Source organism: Falco punctatus (assembly GCF_963210335.1).
Source record: "Falco punctatus genome assembly, chromosome: 6".
Taxonomy (NCBI): domain Eukaryota; kingdom Metazoa; phylum Chordata; class Aves; order Falconiformes; family Falconidae; genus Falco; species Falco punctatus.
The window spans coordinates 51518084-51538288 of record NC_137585.1 but is presented as its reverse complement, the minus strand read 5'-3'; the positions used below and the strand labels follow the sequence as shown (position 1 = coordinate 51538288).

The window sequence follows — 20205 nt, the reverse complement described above, 5'->3', positions numbered from 1 at the left end:
CTATTTCAGTGTGTTTTCCAATATATTAAGAAAAAAAATGTGCATTTGATTTAAATGGGGAACAGGATTTCATTGTGAATATTTATTTTCTAATGCAAAATAATATTAGAGTGATAGACTGTTTAATCGTGCAATAAAAGATGAATTTATACTACCCCAAATATCTGTCTTGGCCGATATTGGAACTAATTTGTAAATACTTCCTAAGTTAATGTTCAAGTCACAGGGAAATGGAGATTTGGACTGGACTGACAAAGATAAGCAGCTCTGAGTCACACAAGACCAATCACCAGGGAAAATATATTGTCAGCAACAGTAATTACAGCAGGTAATTGTGTCATTTACCCTGTTACAGACCAGTAAATGTGATGAGTTTGGAACATACCAGCTGTCACACAGTGTTAACTTTGATGTTCAGGGTTTGGAAACCTGTAGCAGAATCTTTTAGTGATGGTGCATTTAGAAAACAAGAAGATAAAGGTTTCACACTGTTCAAAGTGGGCATAAATGCCCAGTTCTCAAGATAAGAGGATTGATTTCTGGAAAGGTGGAGGTCTATCAGGAGTAATCTGTTTTAATTTTTTCCTGTGTTTTTAATAAGTTTGGAGTGTACACGTGCTTGGTAAGAAGAATTTATTACCTTGTTCCTAGCTCTCCTGGAGGTGGAAATGGATGTAGAATTCAACTTAACTTCTGTCTCCATAATTTTAATGTTTGGGAGGTAAATAGAGATTTTGGTTGGTGGTAGCCTGAATGGATATTCCAATCTGCTTTGAATACTCTATGTTAATCACTTAGTATGCCTTCCATGGAGTGGGCTTCATCATAGTTTGAAGTCCTCCAAAGTTGTTCACAGCATCTCAGCTTAAATCCTAACTTCTCCAAAGAGGAAACATGTAAAGGAATTAGAACTGCAGAGGTGAAGTCATCCTAGGATGACAGTAGTATTAGAAAAATGGAATATCTGGTCAGGGTTTGCTTTTTTCCTTAACTCTGTGGTTTAATTGTAAATTCACATTTTGAGTATTTGGGACCTGAACAATACTGAAGAATTAATGTCATCTGTGGTTCTGTTTATGAGAGCAATTCATGGTGTTCTTAAAGAGGACAACAAACTTGAATGCAGAATTTTTCAGATACGTAAAGTTTGCTAGGATGTTCTTATGCAAATATTTATTTATCATTATAAAATGCATATAAGTATCCATATATGTAACTACAGAAATAATTATTTGTAAGCTTGATTGGTACTAGCAGTTGAACTGTGGCAACCAAAGGATGGCGTGGGCTAGAAAATCTACCCATGAAACAAGTAAGTTATCCAGTACTTTCACACCATTGCAGGAGGAAAAAGGAAGGTGAAAGCTTGTTTCATTGCATCTCCATTACTATGCTGTGCTGTTTTTTGTTAGAAGCAGTGCAGGCGGCTCTGTGGGTTATCTCCTGGCATCAAGGGCTATGCCTGAACTGCAGAAGCCATGAGCAATTCCTGGCTTCCAAGGCTGGCTATGTGTGTTAGCTCTTCCCTGACACTATGCTGTAGTGAGAACTGGCTGCACCATTCTCCCCAAGTGCTTTTGTTTCCAGGGAGGGCAGGTTAGGTGCAGTGTTTGTGAAGGATATATTTGCTGTGCTGTTTTGGTGCATCTCTGTAAACTGTTGGGGAGGGTGCACCCTAGGGAAAATATGGAGCATCGCTAGAGATGGTATCAAGGCTGACCTAAGGGCAAAGCATCAGTACTGTTCTGCTTTAGCATCACTTAAACATACCTTTCTTCCAGTTTTCAAGTAGAGAACCCTTTCAAAATCAAGTAAGCAACACTGACGAAAGACCTCCTCTCTCCATACAGCTGAAGCACTATAGTTGTCTTATCAAAAATAGTACTGTCCTACTTGATATACGGTGAGTCATCTGAGTGCCTGTGTCACAGTACTGCCAGGGAAATAAGAGGAGCCATGTCATGCATTAAGAAACCTCCCTGCTGCATAAGAAGGCAGAAAAACCATTTTTTTCCTAATATTTATGTTTAGATGCGTTGCTCCAGATTCCTGCAGACAAGAGCAGGATCAAAGCAACAGCAGCATTTCATCCACCACTGTGGTGCCTCTCAGTTTCTTCACCTGACAAGCACTGCCCTTGATAATGCTGCTATTATGATGTAACTGTGATTTTCCCAGGAGCCCCTGGAATGATGAATTGGCAAAAACTGGTCATGATCTATCCCAAAAAGAGTAGAAGAGGGATTATCAGCTGGCTCTAGAGAGCTTTGAGTACTGTATTTTATCAAACCAACTTTGGCTAGTACTTGATTGCTGAGACATCTTTCTCCTGTTCCATTGTATATCCATCCTTCTGTTAACTGTGCTGAAAAAGTGTTCAGAGGTGTTTTTGTGGAGCCCTCTGGTTATGTAGATGGTCTGTAAGTTGTTACTAGTGAAATATGAGAGCAGGCAGCAAGTCGGGAGCCTCAGCAGCAGTTATTGAGCCACTTTCCTGCTTTCTTTGTATAACCGAAATATGTGTAGGATGGAGGCCAAATATCCAACATGTATCTGCTGCTGGTGGCAGACTTGTTATGGAGCCTTTTAGTAAGGAAACAGTAAATTAAAAGGGTTGGGCATTAGGAGAAGAAATAAACATTCTTCAGTTGGCTTAGGAAATCGGAGTAGCATATTTACAGCTCTAGTCTGGCTATTCTACCAGCAATAAAGTAGGGAGCACTACTATAAATGTAGAATTTGCTATCATTGTCACTTTTGATAATGTAATAGAAGATTTTGAAAGCATCAGTTCATCATAAGTGCCTGGGAGTTTTCATGTACAACACAAGTTGGAATTTAAAAAGATTTACCTAGGAACAAATAATGTGTCTGGCTAGATAATAAAAATATAAAATAATAAGATGAAATTATGGAGAAAGTCTACATGATGAAATGCCTTTTAAAAGATAGAAAACTTATTTCAAAATGTCAGTGGTAGAAGAGACAAGATATTAAGAGATCAGTTTGAATTAAGGCAAGAAAGAAGTTGGTGACAAGGTCACAGACCTTATGTCTACACTGAAATCTCTTAAGGTGGGTTTTTCAAAATAATTTTACATTTGCATTACAGTCCTGCCATTGAAATCAGTGGGAGTTACGGATTTTCCTTTAGGGGAAACAGCTAGGCCTATGCTAAGTGCCTTAGAAAATCCTTCCCTTAAATATTTCTGTTCAAGAAGGAATATAAAAAATGGCAGACATAAAGGAGGGTTTTTTCCAACCTTTTTAAACTTTAGCTGTCATACTAAATATTCTTCAATATGTTTCCTCTGCCTAACTGGTTGAAAAGTGTAAAAATTCACAGGATGTTACATGAAGTAACGCTGATTAATATTACAATAGAAGCCTCCACGAGAGGCATGTGAATATTTTGCAAAAATATGTCTTGTTCCTTGAAAATGGAAATCAGAACTACAACACACGTTTTGAAGATGATGAAACTTAGGTGGGTTTAAAACACTTAAAATGATCTGCCAAAGAGCTATGGAGGAAGATGAAGGGAGTAATGGTAGGCCTGCCTTGAAATATATATTTTACCCATCAATTTGTCTCTTGTAGCCGAGACCGAGAATATCTTTGTCTTCTCTGAGTGCCAGGAGACCTTGGCACGGACTATTGGTGTGCAAATACCACAGGAAAGGTGGACAGATCAACATTCAAGTCGTGTGTTAGGCTTTTCAAGTTGAGTCCTAGGGGAGAGTATACTCTGCTTAGAGCCATAAAATCCATTGTTAGAGGTACAGAATTTGGAATTCCTAGTGGACAATTCAAAGGGACTTACAGGTAAGAGTTATGTATTCCTTCAGTCTAGGAGGAAAACCTGGAACAGGAATAACCAAAAAATAAATAAAAGAGATTTTGTGCAAAGAAAACAGTCTTAAAGTCAAAGTAGAAGGGTAGGAAGAAAAGTATATGCGTCTTGTAGGCTTTGGTGTGTGAAATAGTTTTCTTTAGGTGAAAGTCAGTTGTGAAATAAAACATAAAATTAAAAATCTTCTTAGAGTAAGCTTTCAAAGAAACTAGTGTTTACTAGGATTAGAATGTCCCATATTTTTTGAACTTATATTTGCACATAAATATGCAGTATTTCTCCAGGGATTTTTCATCCCAGGATCTCCCTTGTGTTCTCCACATTGGTAAAGAACAGTGCACACATTAAAAGTTTTGGTTCTAGAGAGAAAAGAACTTCTTGACTGGAAATGGGAAGTGTTTTAGGGATGGATTTCATCATCATATTTAGTGTCAGGATTTGTCTTTCTGTGAAACAAACTGTACCAGTTCCAAAAGTGCAGCTCAATCTGTGTCTGTCTCAAGTCTTGTCAGAGCTACAGCCACCTCAGAGCTTTCTCCAAAGCCCTCTTAGCCTCACAGGCAGCTGCAAGGAGAGTGAGTGCTTGTTCCTTCTCTTGATTAACTGTTTTTTTCAGCTACTTTTAATCCCGCATCAATAACTGCCAGTAATATAGATTCCCTGTTATATCTTCCTACTAGTATAACTAAGATGCATCCCTGGAGCTTTCTCATAATGGATATGAAAAGGAACACTGGATTGTGGCCATTTTCCCAAGTGGATTTTCTTCCTCAGTTTTCAGTACAGTTATCTGGTTTTTCTTTTTTTATCATATTAACACTAAATATAGAATAAGTAAATAAGCTAATAGATAAACGAGAGAAGTAGACATCTGGGTGAGATGATGGCAGCTGTTCTCCCTGAAGAACAACAATGGACTAAGTAATTACAGACAGAAGCAGCATTTCAGAAAACAGGATGGTCTCTAAACAGACCTTGAAAATAGAACGTGCACGTGCCAGAGCTATTTTTATTATCAACATAATTAAGAGGAAAAAGTAGGAAAATTCTGGACGTAGATCTACAGAAATCATTGTTTATGGCTGCACTGAAGAAAGGATTAGAAAATGAGGGCCAAGAGCACCATAGATATATGGGAGTGAATGAAGGTGAAATAACAGGATTAACAGTGAAGAGATTGTTGTTGGGAGACCTAGCTTTTCATATCCCTAGCTTTCAGCTGAGGACAGCTGCTGTTGGTCATTATTTAATGATTAATGACTTTGGCGTTAACGAAGGGTAAACTGTGATGTTAACTCTATGAGTAATTAAAGCACAGATTCCATTTTGCATTTCAATTAAGGAGTGTCTATAGAAAAATTAATACTTAAATTGGGCAATATAAATCCCCAAATTTAACATAAATACATGGGAGATGTAGAATCAGAGTTTGGAAAAGACCTTTAAGATTATTGATTTCAACCATTAACCAAGCACTGCCAAGTCCACCACTAAACCATGTCCCTAAGCCCACATCTACCCAGCTTTTAAATACCTCCAGGGACGGTGACTCAGCCACTTCCCTGGGCAGCCTGTGCCAATGCTTGACAATCCTTTTGATGAAGACATTTCTCCTAATATCCGATATAAACCTCCCCTGGTGCAACTTGAGGCCCTTTCCACTTGTCTTGTTGCTTGTTATCTGGGAGAAGAGACCAACCCCCACCTGCTCACAGCCTCCTTTCAGGTGGTTGCAGAGAGCAGTAAGGTCTGCCCTGAGCATCCTTTTCTCCAGGCTAAAACACCCCAGTTCCCTCAGCTGCTCCTCACAGGACTTGTGCTCAGACCCTTCACCAGCTTTGTTGCCCTTCTGTGGCCATGCTCCAGCAAATAGCATAATTCAATAAATTTACAGCATTTACTCTTTGAAAATAGTGTGCCTGTACTGAGACTTTAAGTAACCCTGCCAATTAGAGTTTAAACAAGTTAATATGAAGTCTTAAAGAAATTAACCATCTGTCATTTCCCAAATGATCTTAATGGAGTAAGTCTTCCAAACTATCCTTATAATTACTACTAGTTTTTTTCTTGTACGTGAACTGTATAGGGCAAAAAAGCTTGTAATTAAGATAAACTGTAGGTGGCTATTTAAGTTTGTCAGCTATTGATAATTCAAGTAACTCTTATCTGTTGTCACTGCCATGTCAGATGACGGCTGGTGGCATGGTTTTATAGATCTATACCAAGTCATGGGAGGGAGACAGGAGGCTGGAAGTAATTTAAGTTCAAGAATGCAGAGGCATTAAAAGGAGAAAATATCTAATATATTACCTGCATTTAAATTGTTTTAATTTAATCCTGGTCCACAAGTTGCTCACTCAGATAGTAGTATCTGTTGCATTGTGTTACAAGATTACAACTGGGGGGATGTATTTAATTTATGTTTTTGGGAACTTTAATGAATTTCTGTGTCTTAAGTGTGATCTTAGCTCTTAATTTCCAATGTTGGTAATGGGTGGTTGAGGAAAACCGCCAGCATAACATTCTGTACCCATAAGTAAGTGATGCAACTCAGTCATCATTCCTTTTTGCTGTTGGATTGGATTCTGTCTGTTGTTTGTTTTTTTTCTTAGATATTTACAGAATTTGGATGCGCAAGGCAAATATTGGGAAGGCTTGCAGTATGCAAGTAAGAAATGCTATAAGGACTTTATTTTTAATCATGAAATACACAGTAGGAAGGATAGGGACTAATGTATAGTGCTAGGATAATGAGGAGGCAGGTGACACACCTTGTGGACAGCATGTTAAATTTTACTAAGTTCTGGAAGGATCACTGCACAGATAACGAACTTCATAAGACAGATCCCCATCTGTCATTGCATTGACATACATCACAGGATCTAGTGAGTCTTGATTAGTTTATGCCAGCAGTCTGTCTCCTTAGATGCAGTACTTCACCCTAGATATGCTTCTGAAGTAAAAACATTTTTGTCAAGCAAACCATATGGAATATTCTAGAGTAGTATTTCAAAATGAACCAAAATTTAAAAAAGTACATCACCCTTACTGTATGTGCATATATATATATGCACATATATGTATATGTAATTGTGTATATAATCTATTTGCTGCACACCCAAATGTACATAAGTGAATTAACTGCACTGTCACATAACTTTTTGCATCTCTAAGTCATCTGTGTCCTAAGAACTATTTAATGGAACTTACTGTTACTATTATTATTAAAACGGAGCAATAGCAAATTTTGGAGTTATTTTTTTTCTATCTAGAAAGACCTTATTCTAGAGATAATTTAGCCAATATAAATACTATATTTAAAACTTTGGTTGGTGCCCAGAACGGAGATTTTATGAATTTTGACACTGTTGAGCATAGAGTCCTGAACAGTGCAAAATGGAATTTAGATATATTAGATAATAAATTTTTAGCAGTAATCATTGAAACCAGTGCATTTTGTCTTTATAGAATATGTTTGTGTTCTGTAAATTCAGGTTTGCTAATCGTTAAAGTCTCTCTGCAAAAGTAATTATTTCTTTGCCTCTGTAATACTGTTGTACCTGGCCTGTCCCCATCTTCATTATGGTGTGCAGTGAAATAAGTATACAACTTTTTAAAATGTGTGTCACGTGATTTCTAAAGATGCTTGAAATGAATGGCCTCAGTGTTGCTTCTTGCAGCATCAGAAATATATTTGGGCAGTACTGACATTTCTAAGTAATGCAAATAATGTTTCTATACTGGTTCTTGAACTTTGAAAATGGTTCTCTTTAGAAGACTCTTCTATAAACCGCGTGTTTCTTTTTAATGCACTGCACTACTCTATCTGCTTCTACAGTTGCTGGTTTGATGTTTAAGATTGATTAACTCAGTCTCTGCAATGTCCTCCTCATTAAAGGTGACTTTCCAAAAAGAAACTAAAGTGATAAGCATGAATTAATGAAGAATTATCGACAGACCACCACCCTTTTTGTTACAAATAACTATTTCTATCTTTAGTAAAACTGGACAATCTACCTTGTTATTAACAGAGAATTCTGGAAGGAGCTGTTTCTGATGGTCTCTTTAAATTGGTGTGGATAGTGTGCCATGTGCTGGAAGAGTGAATGTAGTAAGATGCTTTATGTACTTGAATTTTTTGGGCTTAGTTTAACCATTTGTAATCAGTCTACAATAGATCTAGTTCTGAAGTGTAGGCTGACCACACTGTTAGGTGCCACTTTAAGAAGGAATATGAAGAATTACTATGTTTAAATGATTTAAAGTGTGCTATTGAAGCTAAGCTCAGATGATAAAGAGCAACAAATCTAGATGGATTGTAAAACATCCTGATCCTTTTTTTTTCCTGATTTTTTTCTCCATTCCAATCGTTTTAAAATTGCTACTCCTTTAATTGAATCACAGAATTTCATCCTACTCTGAGACATTTTCTTCCTAAATATGACATGTAAACTTCAATCCAAGAATCATTTATCAGACCCATGAAATTTTCATGAGTTGCTAATATTTGATTTAAATAAAAATAGACCTGAAGTTTAAGCAGATAACTACAGAAGTAGAAGTGCTGGCTGTTTTGATAGAGTTCGGGCTATGTGCTGGATCCTCTTCCTGAAATCTTAGCAAGCATCCTCCATGAACTTTCTTACAGGAGGATAAGAAATACTGAAGTTTCTTACGTAGAGTAGGAAACCAGGCATATTACCTTTGAATCCAAGCCCCATTGCTTAGCTGATGGAAAGTTAATTTTACGGATACTGTACACTGTAAGAAAAATCCACCTTAAAAGACTCAGTAGTTTTTCTTAGCCCAGAGTAAATGTTACAAAGGCACGCTCAAGTGTGATGGTTGTCTTTTTATATGAAGGACATAGATCTGTGCAAATGGTTTTCAAGGCCCTGGTACTGCAAGGTGTTATAAATATGTTGTACTGGATTATCGATAGCAAATTTGCTTGGCATAGATGCCAGGGCACTTGCCCTGTCTGTGGGTGCCTTGATGGGCTTTCAGAGCTGCTCCAGCCACGTGCATAGACCTGTTGCTCCTAGTGTGACAATCTGTGATTACCCACTTCCCTCTAATATACTCTTATTGCTAATAAAGAGCTGCCATATGTGCCAGCAATGCTTTTGCATTCCTAAGGCACAGGGTGTATGGCTAGACTTCCTTGTTGAGGATGATACTTAATCTGTCAAATTCAATGATTTCATAGCTGAGTTTACCCTACCTCCCGATGTACCAAGATAACGGCTTTGCAAGATATTTTGGCTTGCTGAGTGCATTTTGTGCACATTTCCACAGTTATTTTCCTGTTGTTTGTTATACAGAACATTTAAAAATGAGAAAATATTATATATATATTTAAATAACATACTTTATTTAAATAATATCATAATATTAATGCAAACCAAGAAAACCAAGTTACTATTATACCACAGATAACACTTTACCTAATTTGCATGGTCACTTTTTCTTTTGTGGACTGATCTAACATAAATACTGTTTCAGCCAGCATGAGAGATTTCACTGTGTTAGGAGGTCAGAGTCAAATATTGTAACTGAATTTTAGAGGGGCTAGATCATTCAGTGAACAACAACAATTTTAGATATTCATGCTGAGAGCAAAGTAATTAAATCTCATGCTTCAGGGCAGAGGCCTGCAGCCTATGCTCTGCTGCAGCCTGCCAGGGATTCAGCTCCGTAAGTGTGGAGGGTTGAGACCATTGGTGATATGAGAGATATGTAAGTCCTTGTTTAGAAGGAGGTGTATTAGGTTAGTGTTATTAAAACCCAAACAAATATTCATTCAACAAGAACAAAACCCCCACAAATAAATTTCTAAGCCTCTGTAGTGTTTAAAATTGATTACTTACATTGTGGTGATTTCCCCCCCTACCCTTTTCTGAACAACAGGTATTTGCTGTTCCTAGAGGACAATTTACATCTACTGATGGATTAGAGATGTGCTGTTCTGCCAGCTTTATATTCCTACAGTTTATGGCCAGTATTTAAATAACAAGTTGAACATTTCCATAGTGATTTGCAAATGCTAAGAAATTAATTTTCCTGACAACTCTGTGGGGTATGTGCAGGCGTTAGTTCTTTATTTATAAAGGGAAAGATTCAGCACAGTGACATACTCAAAACTGGGGAAGAAAGAGCATCCAATTCCAGATTTAAGACTTGTGCCAAATAGCCAGAACTGGCATAAGTTACACTAATAAAATTTGCTAAAAGCTGGGTGGAGTGATGGCTATGAAAACCTCACATGCAGGTTAGCCCATGTGTACTGATTGAAACTGGGTGTCTTTATGGTCCCCAAAGAGTTGGTTTTCCTGAAATTAAAATTTTAGGAGTCTGAAATTATTTATGGATAGATGAATACCGTTGATGTAAAGAAAATCCAAGGAATATTTGCAGAAGATGGAAACATTTCATTTTGATGTCTACAGACTGAGATAGTGCATTTTGAAAATAGTAGAGCATTTCATGTAGCATTTTGAAATGACACTTCAAAGCATCTTATTTTGAAATTGCATTTTCCATTTCTTAAAAACCACAAACTAAGACATGAAAATGTTCAGAAACCTGAACACTTATACAATACTTTTTTGTTTCAGATTAAACAGGGCATTGCAGATTAACACACAATCTTATTGTCCAGATTTTTCATTTATTCCCAACAGACTGACGAGTGTCATCCATCACACTCCGGTGCTAGAGCATGCCATACCAAAAGTCCCTTGAAAAACTGGCAGACCTTTGGTTTTGGGTTATTTATTTTGTCTAAATAAAGCGCTGTGTATGCACTGAAGGGAGGGAAAACACAGGCTACGTTGTGAAGTCCTGCCTTCTGCTATCTGTATCTTTTGCAGCTTGGAGCATGTCTCACACCATTAGTCAGCTTTCTGAAGGAAACCCTATGAATCCCGCATAAGATAAACCTCCATGAATAAATTATACAGTAGAGCTAACATATGGATTTTCAGTATGCTAGCTGGCTCTTTGGCAAGTGTTTACAAGAAAAGTGTAGCCCACATAGAAAATGTAATGTTGGTGGCTCCCCGTTAATGAAAGTGGAATTATGCTGCAGCAGTTGTCACATACTAGTATGTGCTAAAAATACATACCCTGGCTATCCCATGGTTACCTGTTCACATAGCCCTGTTGTCAGTACTGTGTTTATCTCTTATTAATGTGGAAACCTCTGCAAAGCTTTTATTTTGTTGTATCTTAAAAATTCAGGACCATCCCTTTCTTGTTTCCTTTTTCAGAGCATGATGAATGTATAACAAACCAGCACAACTGTGATGAAAATGCGCTCTGCTTCAACACTGTGGGTGGGCACAACTGTGTCTGCAAGCCAGGTTACACGGGAAATGGTACCATCTGCAAAGGTAAGCCGCTGAAAACCCTGGGGGCCGGCAGTCTTGGAGCTGGATGAGGGGCTTTGTCATAGCTGATGCAAATCTGGTCATGTGCCTTGAAGAAGACAGGCGAAATGCTAGGCTAGGCACTTTAGGTCCTGCACCTATAAGATGATCTTCATAGGCAGATATACACTGACTTTGCATTTGGCAGAGTTCACAGTGATTTGATGCATACATAGATAATATGCTCTAAAATGTGAAGTAACAATGTTTCATTTCTGGGTCAAGGTAACAGTTTCTATATGTGCTACACCACTGAAGGAAGCCCACAGTTACCAACAAAGTTACAGCTGTGGAAACATTGTCAGATCTACATTGTCGATGGTCTATCGCTTGCTATTTTGCTTGCAGGAACTGAAAAGTTGTTTGGTATGCTGTGTCTTTTTACTCTAAATGAGAAAAGCAGTTGATACGAATGCACAAAACTTTTGGTGCACGTGAGGTGGTGCCTTGATTCCTAACATTCTCATTCACTGGTGAACGTCAGAAGTTACACTTCTAGCCTTAGAAAGATGCTTTCCCAGAGATACAATGCTGCTTTTGTTTCCATTGCATTTCACATCAAAGAAGATGATACTTGGTACTTGGGCCCAAGTCCTTGGAAGTCCTCGGGCTCTGAGCATAGGATCCTAGAGGGTGCTTGAAAATAAAAGTAGTGTAGCTGTAGGGGAGCTGGTTCAGATGGCAGCCTGGTCTGCTTCCAGTCAAACACATGGGGAGAGACCTTGGCAAATACTCCCTTTTATGCTGGGCTCCCTCCTCTGGGTAATGGGGTAAAAGTCTTAGTCTTAGGAGGTTCAAACCCAGAGCCACTCCTGTCAGAAGAGAGCTCTGCCTGTGCAGCTCACTCCTGTGCTGTGCTTGGGAGTATTCACCAGTCCTTCTGCTGGAGGTGTGTCGGCTTACAAAAAGGTAATTGAGATTTCTTTGTGTTAAAGAGAAGCTGCATAACCCTAGTGCACCGCGCTCAGCTCCTCCTTCCCTGAATAAGAGCTTTGACTGCAGGTCTGACATTTCAGAGGGTGCCTGGTCCCACTGTGAAAGAAAAGTGTATCCCTTCCTCCCTCTCTTTTCAATACTGAAAAGACAGTGTGCAGGAGAAGGCTCTGAGCCTGTGTATTGCAATCTGAAAAATGTACTTCTCTGGAGCCCTGGCTTGGATGCCAGTGCTCTTCAGAGAGACCTGGATGCACCTCTTGTCCCCATGCCTTTGGCAGCTTTTCATGCACTGTGCTATCAGCTGTGCTGTGTGCTGTGTCATCCTGCTCTGGGAATCTTGGATGTCTCACTCGGTGCCCGGGGCCTCATGCCACAAGGCTGGTGCCTGGAAACTGAGAGCTGGAAAGCTCAAATTGATAACACTTGTGTTCTCTCCCAGATGAGCCTTAAGACCTCATCAGTGGTGCTGTTACACAGAGCAGCTGCAAACCAAAGCCTGGCATCTCTGATGGCTGGTTACAAGTGCAGGGCTAGATCAGTGCCTCACATCAATGCTTTTATGTCAGAGATAACCTCCATCTGCTTAGTTTCACCTGCGGTTTCTTGTGACCAGAGCGTTTCTGGTTGCATATTGCAGATTCAACTGGAGCAGTTAACAGCTGCTATGTTTTCTATCAGAGCTGGTTGCACTCTTGTCTGCAGAAGGGGCTCTTTAAAGCATAGACATATTCAGAACCGTCTTTGGAGAATGCTGCACCAAAATATGTAAGCACCAGCTTCTCAGATTGCAACATGCCAAAGAACAAATCCAGGGATTGACTTCGAGATGTAAATGGTAAAAGTTTCTAAGTTCCTGAGACAAAGTGACTTTTTAGATTGTTTCAATCTAATTGATTAGTCAAGGAATGAGGTAGCTAGACAATTTAGTGTTCAGATGTGCCTGTTGTGCCCAGGCCTTTATTTGGGCAGCAGAGAAGACTAGCACTGCTCTAGGAAGAGTCTGTTCCTAGGGAAGATGCTGCCTTTCACTACTGCCTGGTGCATGCAAAGGAGCACATATGTGAGCTTTTGTCTTCAGATGATTTACTCTAATCTCCTTCTGTAGCTTGTCAGCCCATCTGGCCAGTGAGGCAGGGTGGCCATAAACCATCTCTTTGTGACCTCTGTCCTTAGGAGAAGGCAGTCCGTGCACTGAGTGCTGCAGGGGCTGTGTTTTCTGTCAGCCTGCCAGCAGCCCATGGCCACCTGCGTGGTTGCTGAGTGCAGTTCTGTTACCGATATATTGTGATTTTGCATTTTGCAGCATTTTGCAAAAATGGGTGCAGGAACGGAGGAGCCTGTATCGCTTCCGATGTGTGTGCCTGCCCACAAGGCTTCACTGGGCCCAGCTGTGAAACTGGTAAGCTTATAACTGAATTTACAATGAAGGTAATCCAAGGAGGATGTTTGAGGTAATCCAAGAATAAAGGATTGTTTAAGTGTGTGCCCTGAAAGAGGAAGTTGTTACTAAAAAGTTACTCACTTTTCTTATATGCCTCCCAAGAGAATATATTACAGCAGTTCTAATTAGAAGCACATGGACCGCAAAAATGAGAACGTGAATTAAGACATCTTGGGTTTTGATGTTCCATAATTAATAAGAGTATTGCTTTTCACCTCAAATGGCCTTTACAATCTCCTATACATTGCAGATAATCTGACATCTGGAAATAAATTCCAGTAACTGGTTGCTTCTGTGCTGTTAAGTAGCCCACTTTTCCCTGCAACATTATTTGAAGACTTCTGATCAACTTACCTTTTTTTACTCAGTGTTAAGGTAGGCTTCAGTGTTCCTACTGGTTTTACCTCCTTTTGCAGGCATTTCTTTCTCTTCCTCCTACCCCTGAGGATGGCAGTACCACAAATTCTTGTTTTAGAACTTTATTTTTTAAGTCTTGGATCTAGTCAAATTATATGGCCCAGCAGAGTATGTAGAATGTTAGTATTTAGCATCTCAAGTACTTGTAAATAATTTTTCAAAGTTAAAATGAATAGTTTCAGCACCTTTATTTATTGATGCAGAGTGTTTAAATGCATTATAACCGTACATGCCTCCAGGAGATAAAGGGAGAAAGCTCACTTAGATTAATTGGCTTCAGTACGCCTAATAAAAGGGCAGTCTGCCATCTATGATTGACTATTGTTGCTGTTCTATATTGCCTTCAATAAATCTTCCAAACAGAGGAAAGGAGGTCATTTGAGCAAGTATTGCTTTCATCTGACTTGTAAACCTGTCCAGTTTAATGAAAAACACAGGCTGATCTGAATTTTGTGTTACCTGGTCCATTTGAGACTTGAGAAGTGTGATTGTTTTCATTGTTCTGTATTTGAGCACATATTACCACAGTACACTAGAGGGAAGCTGTGTGAAAAGCACTATCCTGATTGTTCATCTGTTTCTAGAAAAATGTTGAGAGCAAATTTTCAAGTGTTCCTCACTGTTTCTCACAGGCTGCAAATAACATGGTACAGGGTAGCAAGGTGTCTTCAATGTAACACTGTTGTGTTTTTGTTTAGAACAAATTGTATGCTAAGATAATGGTCAAGTATTAAAACAGTTACTTTGTTTTAGAAATATTTGTCTTATATGCTCCTTGCAGCATTCTGCTGTGATCAACTAAATATCGCATGTATAGTTTCAAGGCCCACATTCATCTTTTCCAGCTTTATACTCTGGTCTGAAGTGTGTAGATGAGAAGCATATTTGCTTTATTCTACTTGTATAGTCAATACTAATAGGCATAATCAAAGAGAGATCTTACTGGCTTTTGTGAATTGCCCCTGGAAGTCCTGTCTCTGCTCCCTTCTTTAGAGGGGATCCCAGGGACACTCTGTTCCCAACTGAGAAAGTTCAAGCATGTTAAACTAACTTAACTGTGTTCAGCCCCAAATGTGCTTTGAAAGCAGCTGGACTGCTGGCCTAGTTGCCCATCTTTCCTGCCCTTCAGGAAACATATTGGAGGGCAGGCAAAGACTTGGACCAGGTATGAAGCCTTTGTGAATGTCTGATCTCAATATTTAACATGAGGCTAGTATGGTAGTGACCTAATATCACATAGCTGGTGATACTGTTATGATTTGGAGCCAGTTTGTCAGCCCCAAACCAGTTTCATAGGTCAGCCTTGCAAGGAGAAGCCCCTCTGTCCTGGTGGACCTCCACTGGAAATAATTTTTTTTCTTACTGTTGAAGTAACACTAGGGATCAGCCGCAGGGCTGCAAGTCTGATGACCTCATTTGGATATTAATGTGCAAGAGTACGATTGTAATATACTTGCACGTGGCTTTGAAACATACAGTCTGAAATACTGTCAGAGGGGCAAATGGAAGAGCTATCCTGTCGATAAAGAGCAAAAGCTAGTTTGTTCTGAGGCTGCATTGTCAAAAAGATGGTGCTGTATACAGCTATAAAAGAAAACCTGAGCCTCAGACAATGCATACTGACTCCCAGTGAAAGCAGCAGTTTCCTGAAGGTACTTTTTGTTAGGCTTGAAGTGATTTAAGACATTCATACTACAAATAATTTATGCTGGAAGCTTCTCTTTTTGAACAGTCACTTTATCTACAAAGGTAATTTAATCTTTTCTAGGCAGACATCTTTAGATGCAGTCACATACAAGGAAGGAGGAGGATTGATGTAAAGATGCCAAATCTATTTTTGAATTACATGTTAGTTATTTCTGTTTATGCTATATATATTTTAAAACTGCTTATTGAAGAATCCTGGCATTTTTAACTTGAAATAAAATGTATAGTTATATAGTAATTGTCAGCAGCTGCTAAACCTATGAATTAATTAACAGAAGATTGAACCCATATTCCAGCAATAACCTGGAAAATGCACACCAGTTCTTACTGTTTCCTTCTGTAAAAGGTAATAGCTCTGTAATAGCACCATTTAAATAATTTCTCAGAATCACAGAAAGGATGATGTTGGAAGGGACCTCTGGAGATCATCTTGTCTAATCCCTCTGCTCAGAGAAGGCTCAAATAGAGCTGGTTTCTCAGGACTGCACCCGGTTGGATTTGGAGTATTTTCAGGATTGGAGAACTCTATAAAGCTCTGGGCAACCAATTCCAGTGTTCAATCACCCTCAGAGTAAAAAAAATAATTATTATTTTTGTGATGTTCAAATGCCATTTCCTATCCCCCTGGTGCCTTTCCTGAACATGACTGAGAGGTGTCCAGCTTCCCCCGACACTGTCAGGTGTTTATACACATTGATAAGATCCCAATCAGCCTTTTAATTTCCAGGCTGAACATCTCAGCTCTGTTAAGCCTCTCCTTGTAAGACAGATGCTCTGGTCTCTTAATCATCTTTACAGCACTGTGCTGGATTTGCTCCATGTCTCTCTTGTAATGGGGGGCCCAGCCTGGATCCAACACCCCATATGTGATCTCAACAGCATGAAATAAAGGTGAAAGATCACCTCCCTTGACCAACTGGCAGTGCTTTTCCTAATGCAGCCCACAAGGCTGTTGGCCTTCTTTTGCTGCAAGGGCACGTGGCTGGCTCATGTTCAACTTGGTGTCCACCAGGACCTCCATATCTTTTTTCTACAAAGCTGCTTTCCCACTGGCCAGTCCCCAACCCGTACTGGTGCCTGGGATTGTTCCTTAATAACTGTAGGACTTGGCATTTCCCTCTGAATGTGATGACACTCCTGTTGGCCCATTTCTCTAGCCTGCTGAGGTCCCTCTAAATGGCAGCACAACTACCTGGTGTGGCAACCCCTACTCCAAATTTTGTATCATCTGTGAACGTGCTGAGGGTGCACGCTACCTTATTGTCCAAATGTTAAACAGTACTGGCCCAGTACCCAGTGTTTACCCAGGTGTACACTGCTAAGTGACAAGCCTCCAGCTCACAGCCCTCTGAGCCCAGTTTTCAAACCACCTCACTGTCCATTTATTTAGCCTGCACTTTCTTAGCTTGTTTGAGGATGTTAGAAGAGCATCAAAAGCTTTATTGAAGTCAAAGTAAACAACATCCGCTGCTCTCCTCCCATTCACCAACCTAGTCATTTGATTTCAAAAGGCTCTAAAAAAAATTATTTATAATAATATAGTAGCCACTGTTAGAAAACCACAACAGGTACTCTTAATGGAGACCCCAAAAGGTCAGCGTATGACATCAAAAATGTTATGGAGAAACTGGTCAGATTAATTTCTAGTGATGGGTGCTTAAGCTTAAAAATAACAAATATACCTCTGACAAGATAATTTTACTCTTTTTAAAAGAACTTGTGATAAAGAATTTCATCTTTCTAAATAAAGAACAGTCTGTTATCATTCAGAGGTATGATTTCCTCTTCATAAATCAATGCTTACTATTCCAAAGCACCTTCATGTCCTTAATATGTTTGGAAATGTCCAGGAGGATACCATCAGCTTCCCAGGGATGGATGTGAGGCTGATCTGTAGTTCCCTGGATCCTTACAGTTCTCAAACACATATGCTTCTTCCAGTTTTCAGGAGCTTCTCAGTCACCGTGACCTTTCGAAGAGAACTGAGGTAACTGAGGTTGGCCTTGCAATGGTGCCAGCCAGCTCCCTCAGCACTCTTGGGTGTATCCCATCAGTTTTGATCAACCTGTGTTTTTTCCAGGTTATTTAGATATTGATCCTCACTCCACCAAGGGTAGATTTTTCTTCTTACAGTCTTTCCCACTGGTCTTGGCAACCTGGGACTCCTGAAGGCAAATGTTACCAGTAAAGACCAGGGTGAGGAAGGCATTGAGTACCTCACCATTTTCCTTATCCTTTCCAAAACCCATCCTTGCACACTTGATCAGTGTCTGTATTCCTCCCAAAGCCTGAGAGAAATGATGCTTTCCATGCTTAGGTCCTGCCTATAGAGCCAAGCTCATGTTGTAGAACAGGTCATTGACCAAGAACAAGAATAAATCAGAGCTGAAATAGCTGGGATTATTGGTGTCCAGAGCATCCCCCTAAATTTTTGATGAGGCTGTCTACTGTGTGGCAAAGACCTGGCCTGTTTCCTTTGTGCCAGCATTGGCTAGGGAGATGTACTGTTCCGTGTGATGGGACTAACAGCTTCTCCAAGCCTTCCAATGGAGCAGAGAGGAGTGGATGCAGTGGGCACCAATGAGTCGGAAGCAGATAGCCTGCTTCCGATGCGAGAGGTCAGAAGTCTTCTGGTAAAATTATCCTGAGGTTGAAACGTGGTTTCAGGGCAAACCTATTCACTCACTACTCAAAGTGGCTTTCCCGGTTTGGTGGATTAGCACCAGAAACTTGCTTGTGTTTATTGGCACAACTGTAACTGTTTTCACCTGTCAGCTGCTGTGGAAAGGCTATATATGAGATTCCTAAACTCAGTGAAGCTTTTGCAAAGAGAAGTGAAGCCGTGTGTAATTAAACATGATAATGGGTTTCTTTTTTTTTTTTTTTCTTCCAAATGGGTGCTTCTGGGGTAGGAGCTGTGGCGCGCTCAGAAATGTGAGAAGGAGAATCAACTACTATTGCTAGTCAGGTGTTTCCATGAGAAGAAACATTCACTGTGGAGTGCCCTGCAGTTAACAAAGCTATGGCAATACCTTAGCATGATCTGCTGGAAGCTTTTTAGATTAATCATGGCCTATGTCCTATGGAAATGGATCAGTGGAATGAGGAAGCAGATGTAAGAAACATGCAGATATATCAACCTGCAGCACCTTTTTTTTTTATTTTTTATTGATAATAGAACATAAAAATTACACGTGGGACAATTCCTGTTTCTCTTGCTAAAGGATGTGGGTTGAGACATCATTAATGTTGGGGATGCATTCATTGGCTTAGGGAGGTGAGGTTTATGTGTTAAAACAGGGGTCCTCAAACTTTTTAACCAGGGGGCCGGTGCGCGGATGCAGTGGCAGGCAGTCACCTGCGGCTGCTTGGTTGTCTCCCAACCCCCGGCAGGGGGTTCTGTAAATACTGGGGGCCGGTTTGAGGACCCTGGGGGGCCATATCTGGCCCATGCGCTGTAGTTTGAGGACCCCTGTGTTAAAAGATTTTCAGGTCTTACAAGGCACAGTAGTAGTTAACATAGTAGAGCAGCTTTCCACAGTGTAGAAAGCTGAGACTACCAAGGAAATCTAAAAATATTTGTGCCTGTTAAACTTTGTCAAAATAACTGATTTAATACTGTCTTTGATTGGAAAATTATGAATTCTTCAATGGGCATTTTTAAATGCTGTCTTAAACTGTGTTAGAAAAGTATTTTAGTTTAGAACCCAGCACAGGTTGACTTTGTTAGATCTGCTTGATGTTACTGTAACTCCTAATCTGATGAAAGAGCTCTAAGAGTAGGTTTGTTCTCCTATATATGCATATCTACTAGTGCATGTGTACAAGATTAATGCATTTTTGTGCTTGTCAGCTGCTTTTTTTGAGTTCCCACACTTGTTTTGTGCTTTGAGTATTCCCCTGGACCACTTTTAATTATGCATAAGATCAAATAACAGAGTTTTGCTACTGGTAGTGTTTTGATGTAGTTTTTTTAACAGGTTGGCTGGAAATGTATGGCTTTTTTGATGGATGATTGGCTGTAACTTGCATTTCCTGATAATGAACTTTCCTTGGATTTCACGGGAGTCATGTCCACCTGTTACTAAACAATCCATGGCAAACTGCTGAAAATAAACTGGCACACAAAGCTGTTACCTTTCAAAGGAACTGTTGAGAAAAAGTTTAACTTACAGATTCTACATGCATTCAGCTATACATTATTACTAACAGTTGGCTTAATTAAATGTGTAACTGAATTTATGAAAAAGATGGTGAGCATCAGGTATGTGAGATCACCATCTCTTGTTTGAGCTTTCTCAGAAATAGTCAAATCCAAGGAAAATATATTATTTGGCTTTTCTCTGTATTTTTTATCTTTTTTTTTTCATATATGGAAAGCTCAAACAAAAATAATGTACATGTTGCGAGTATTTCATGGA

At 39.5% G+C, this 20205-nt stretch overlaps 1 protein-coding gene across 1 annotated transcript in view; it reads left to right on the top strand.

Annotated features, from left to right (window-relative positions):
* NELL2 (neural EGFL like 2) overlaps positions 1-20205 on the top strand; it is a 149109-nt gene that overhangs the window by 95344 nt on the left and 33560 nt on the right. Inside the window, exons 14-15 of the mRNA XM_080391327.1 lie at positions 11125-11247; positions 13523-13618. Of these exons, the coding sequence (XP_080247453.1) occupies positions 11125-11247; positions 13523-13618 (219 nt within the window). The remainder of the gene's footprint in view (positions 1-11124; positions 11248-13522; positions 13619-20205) is intronic.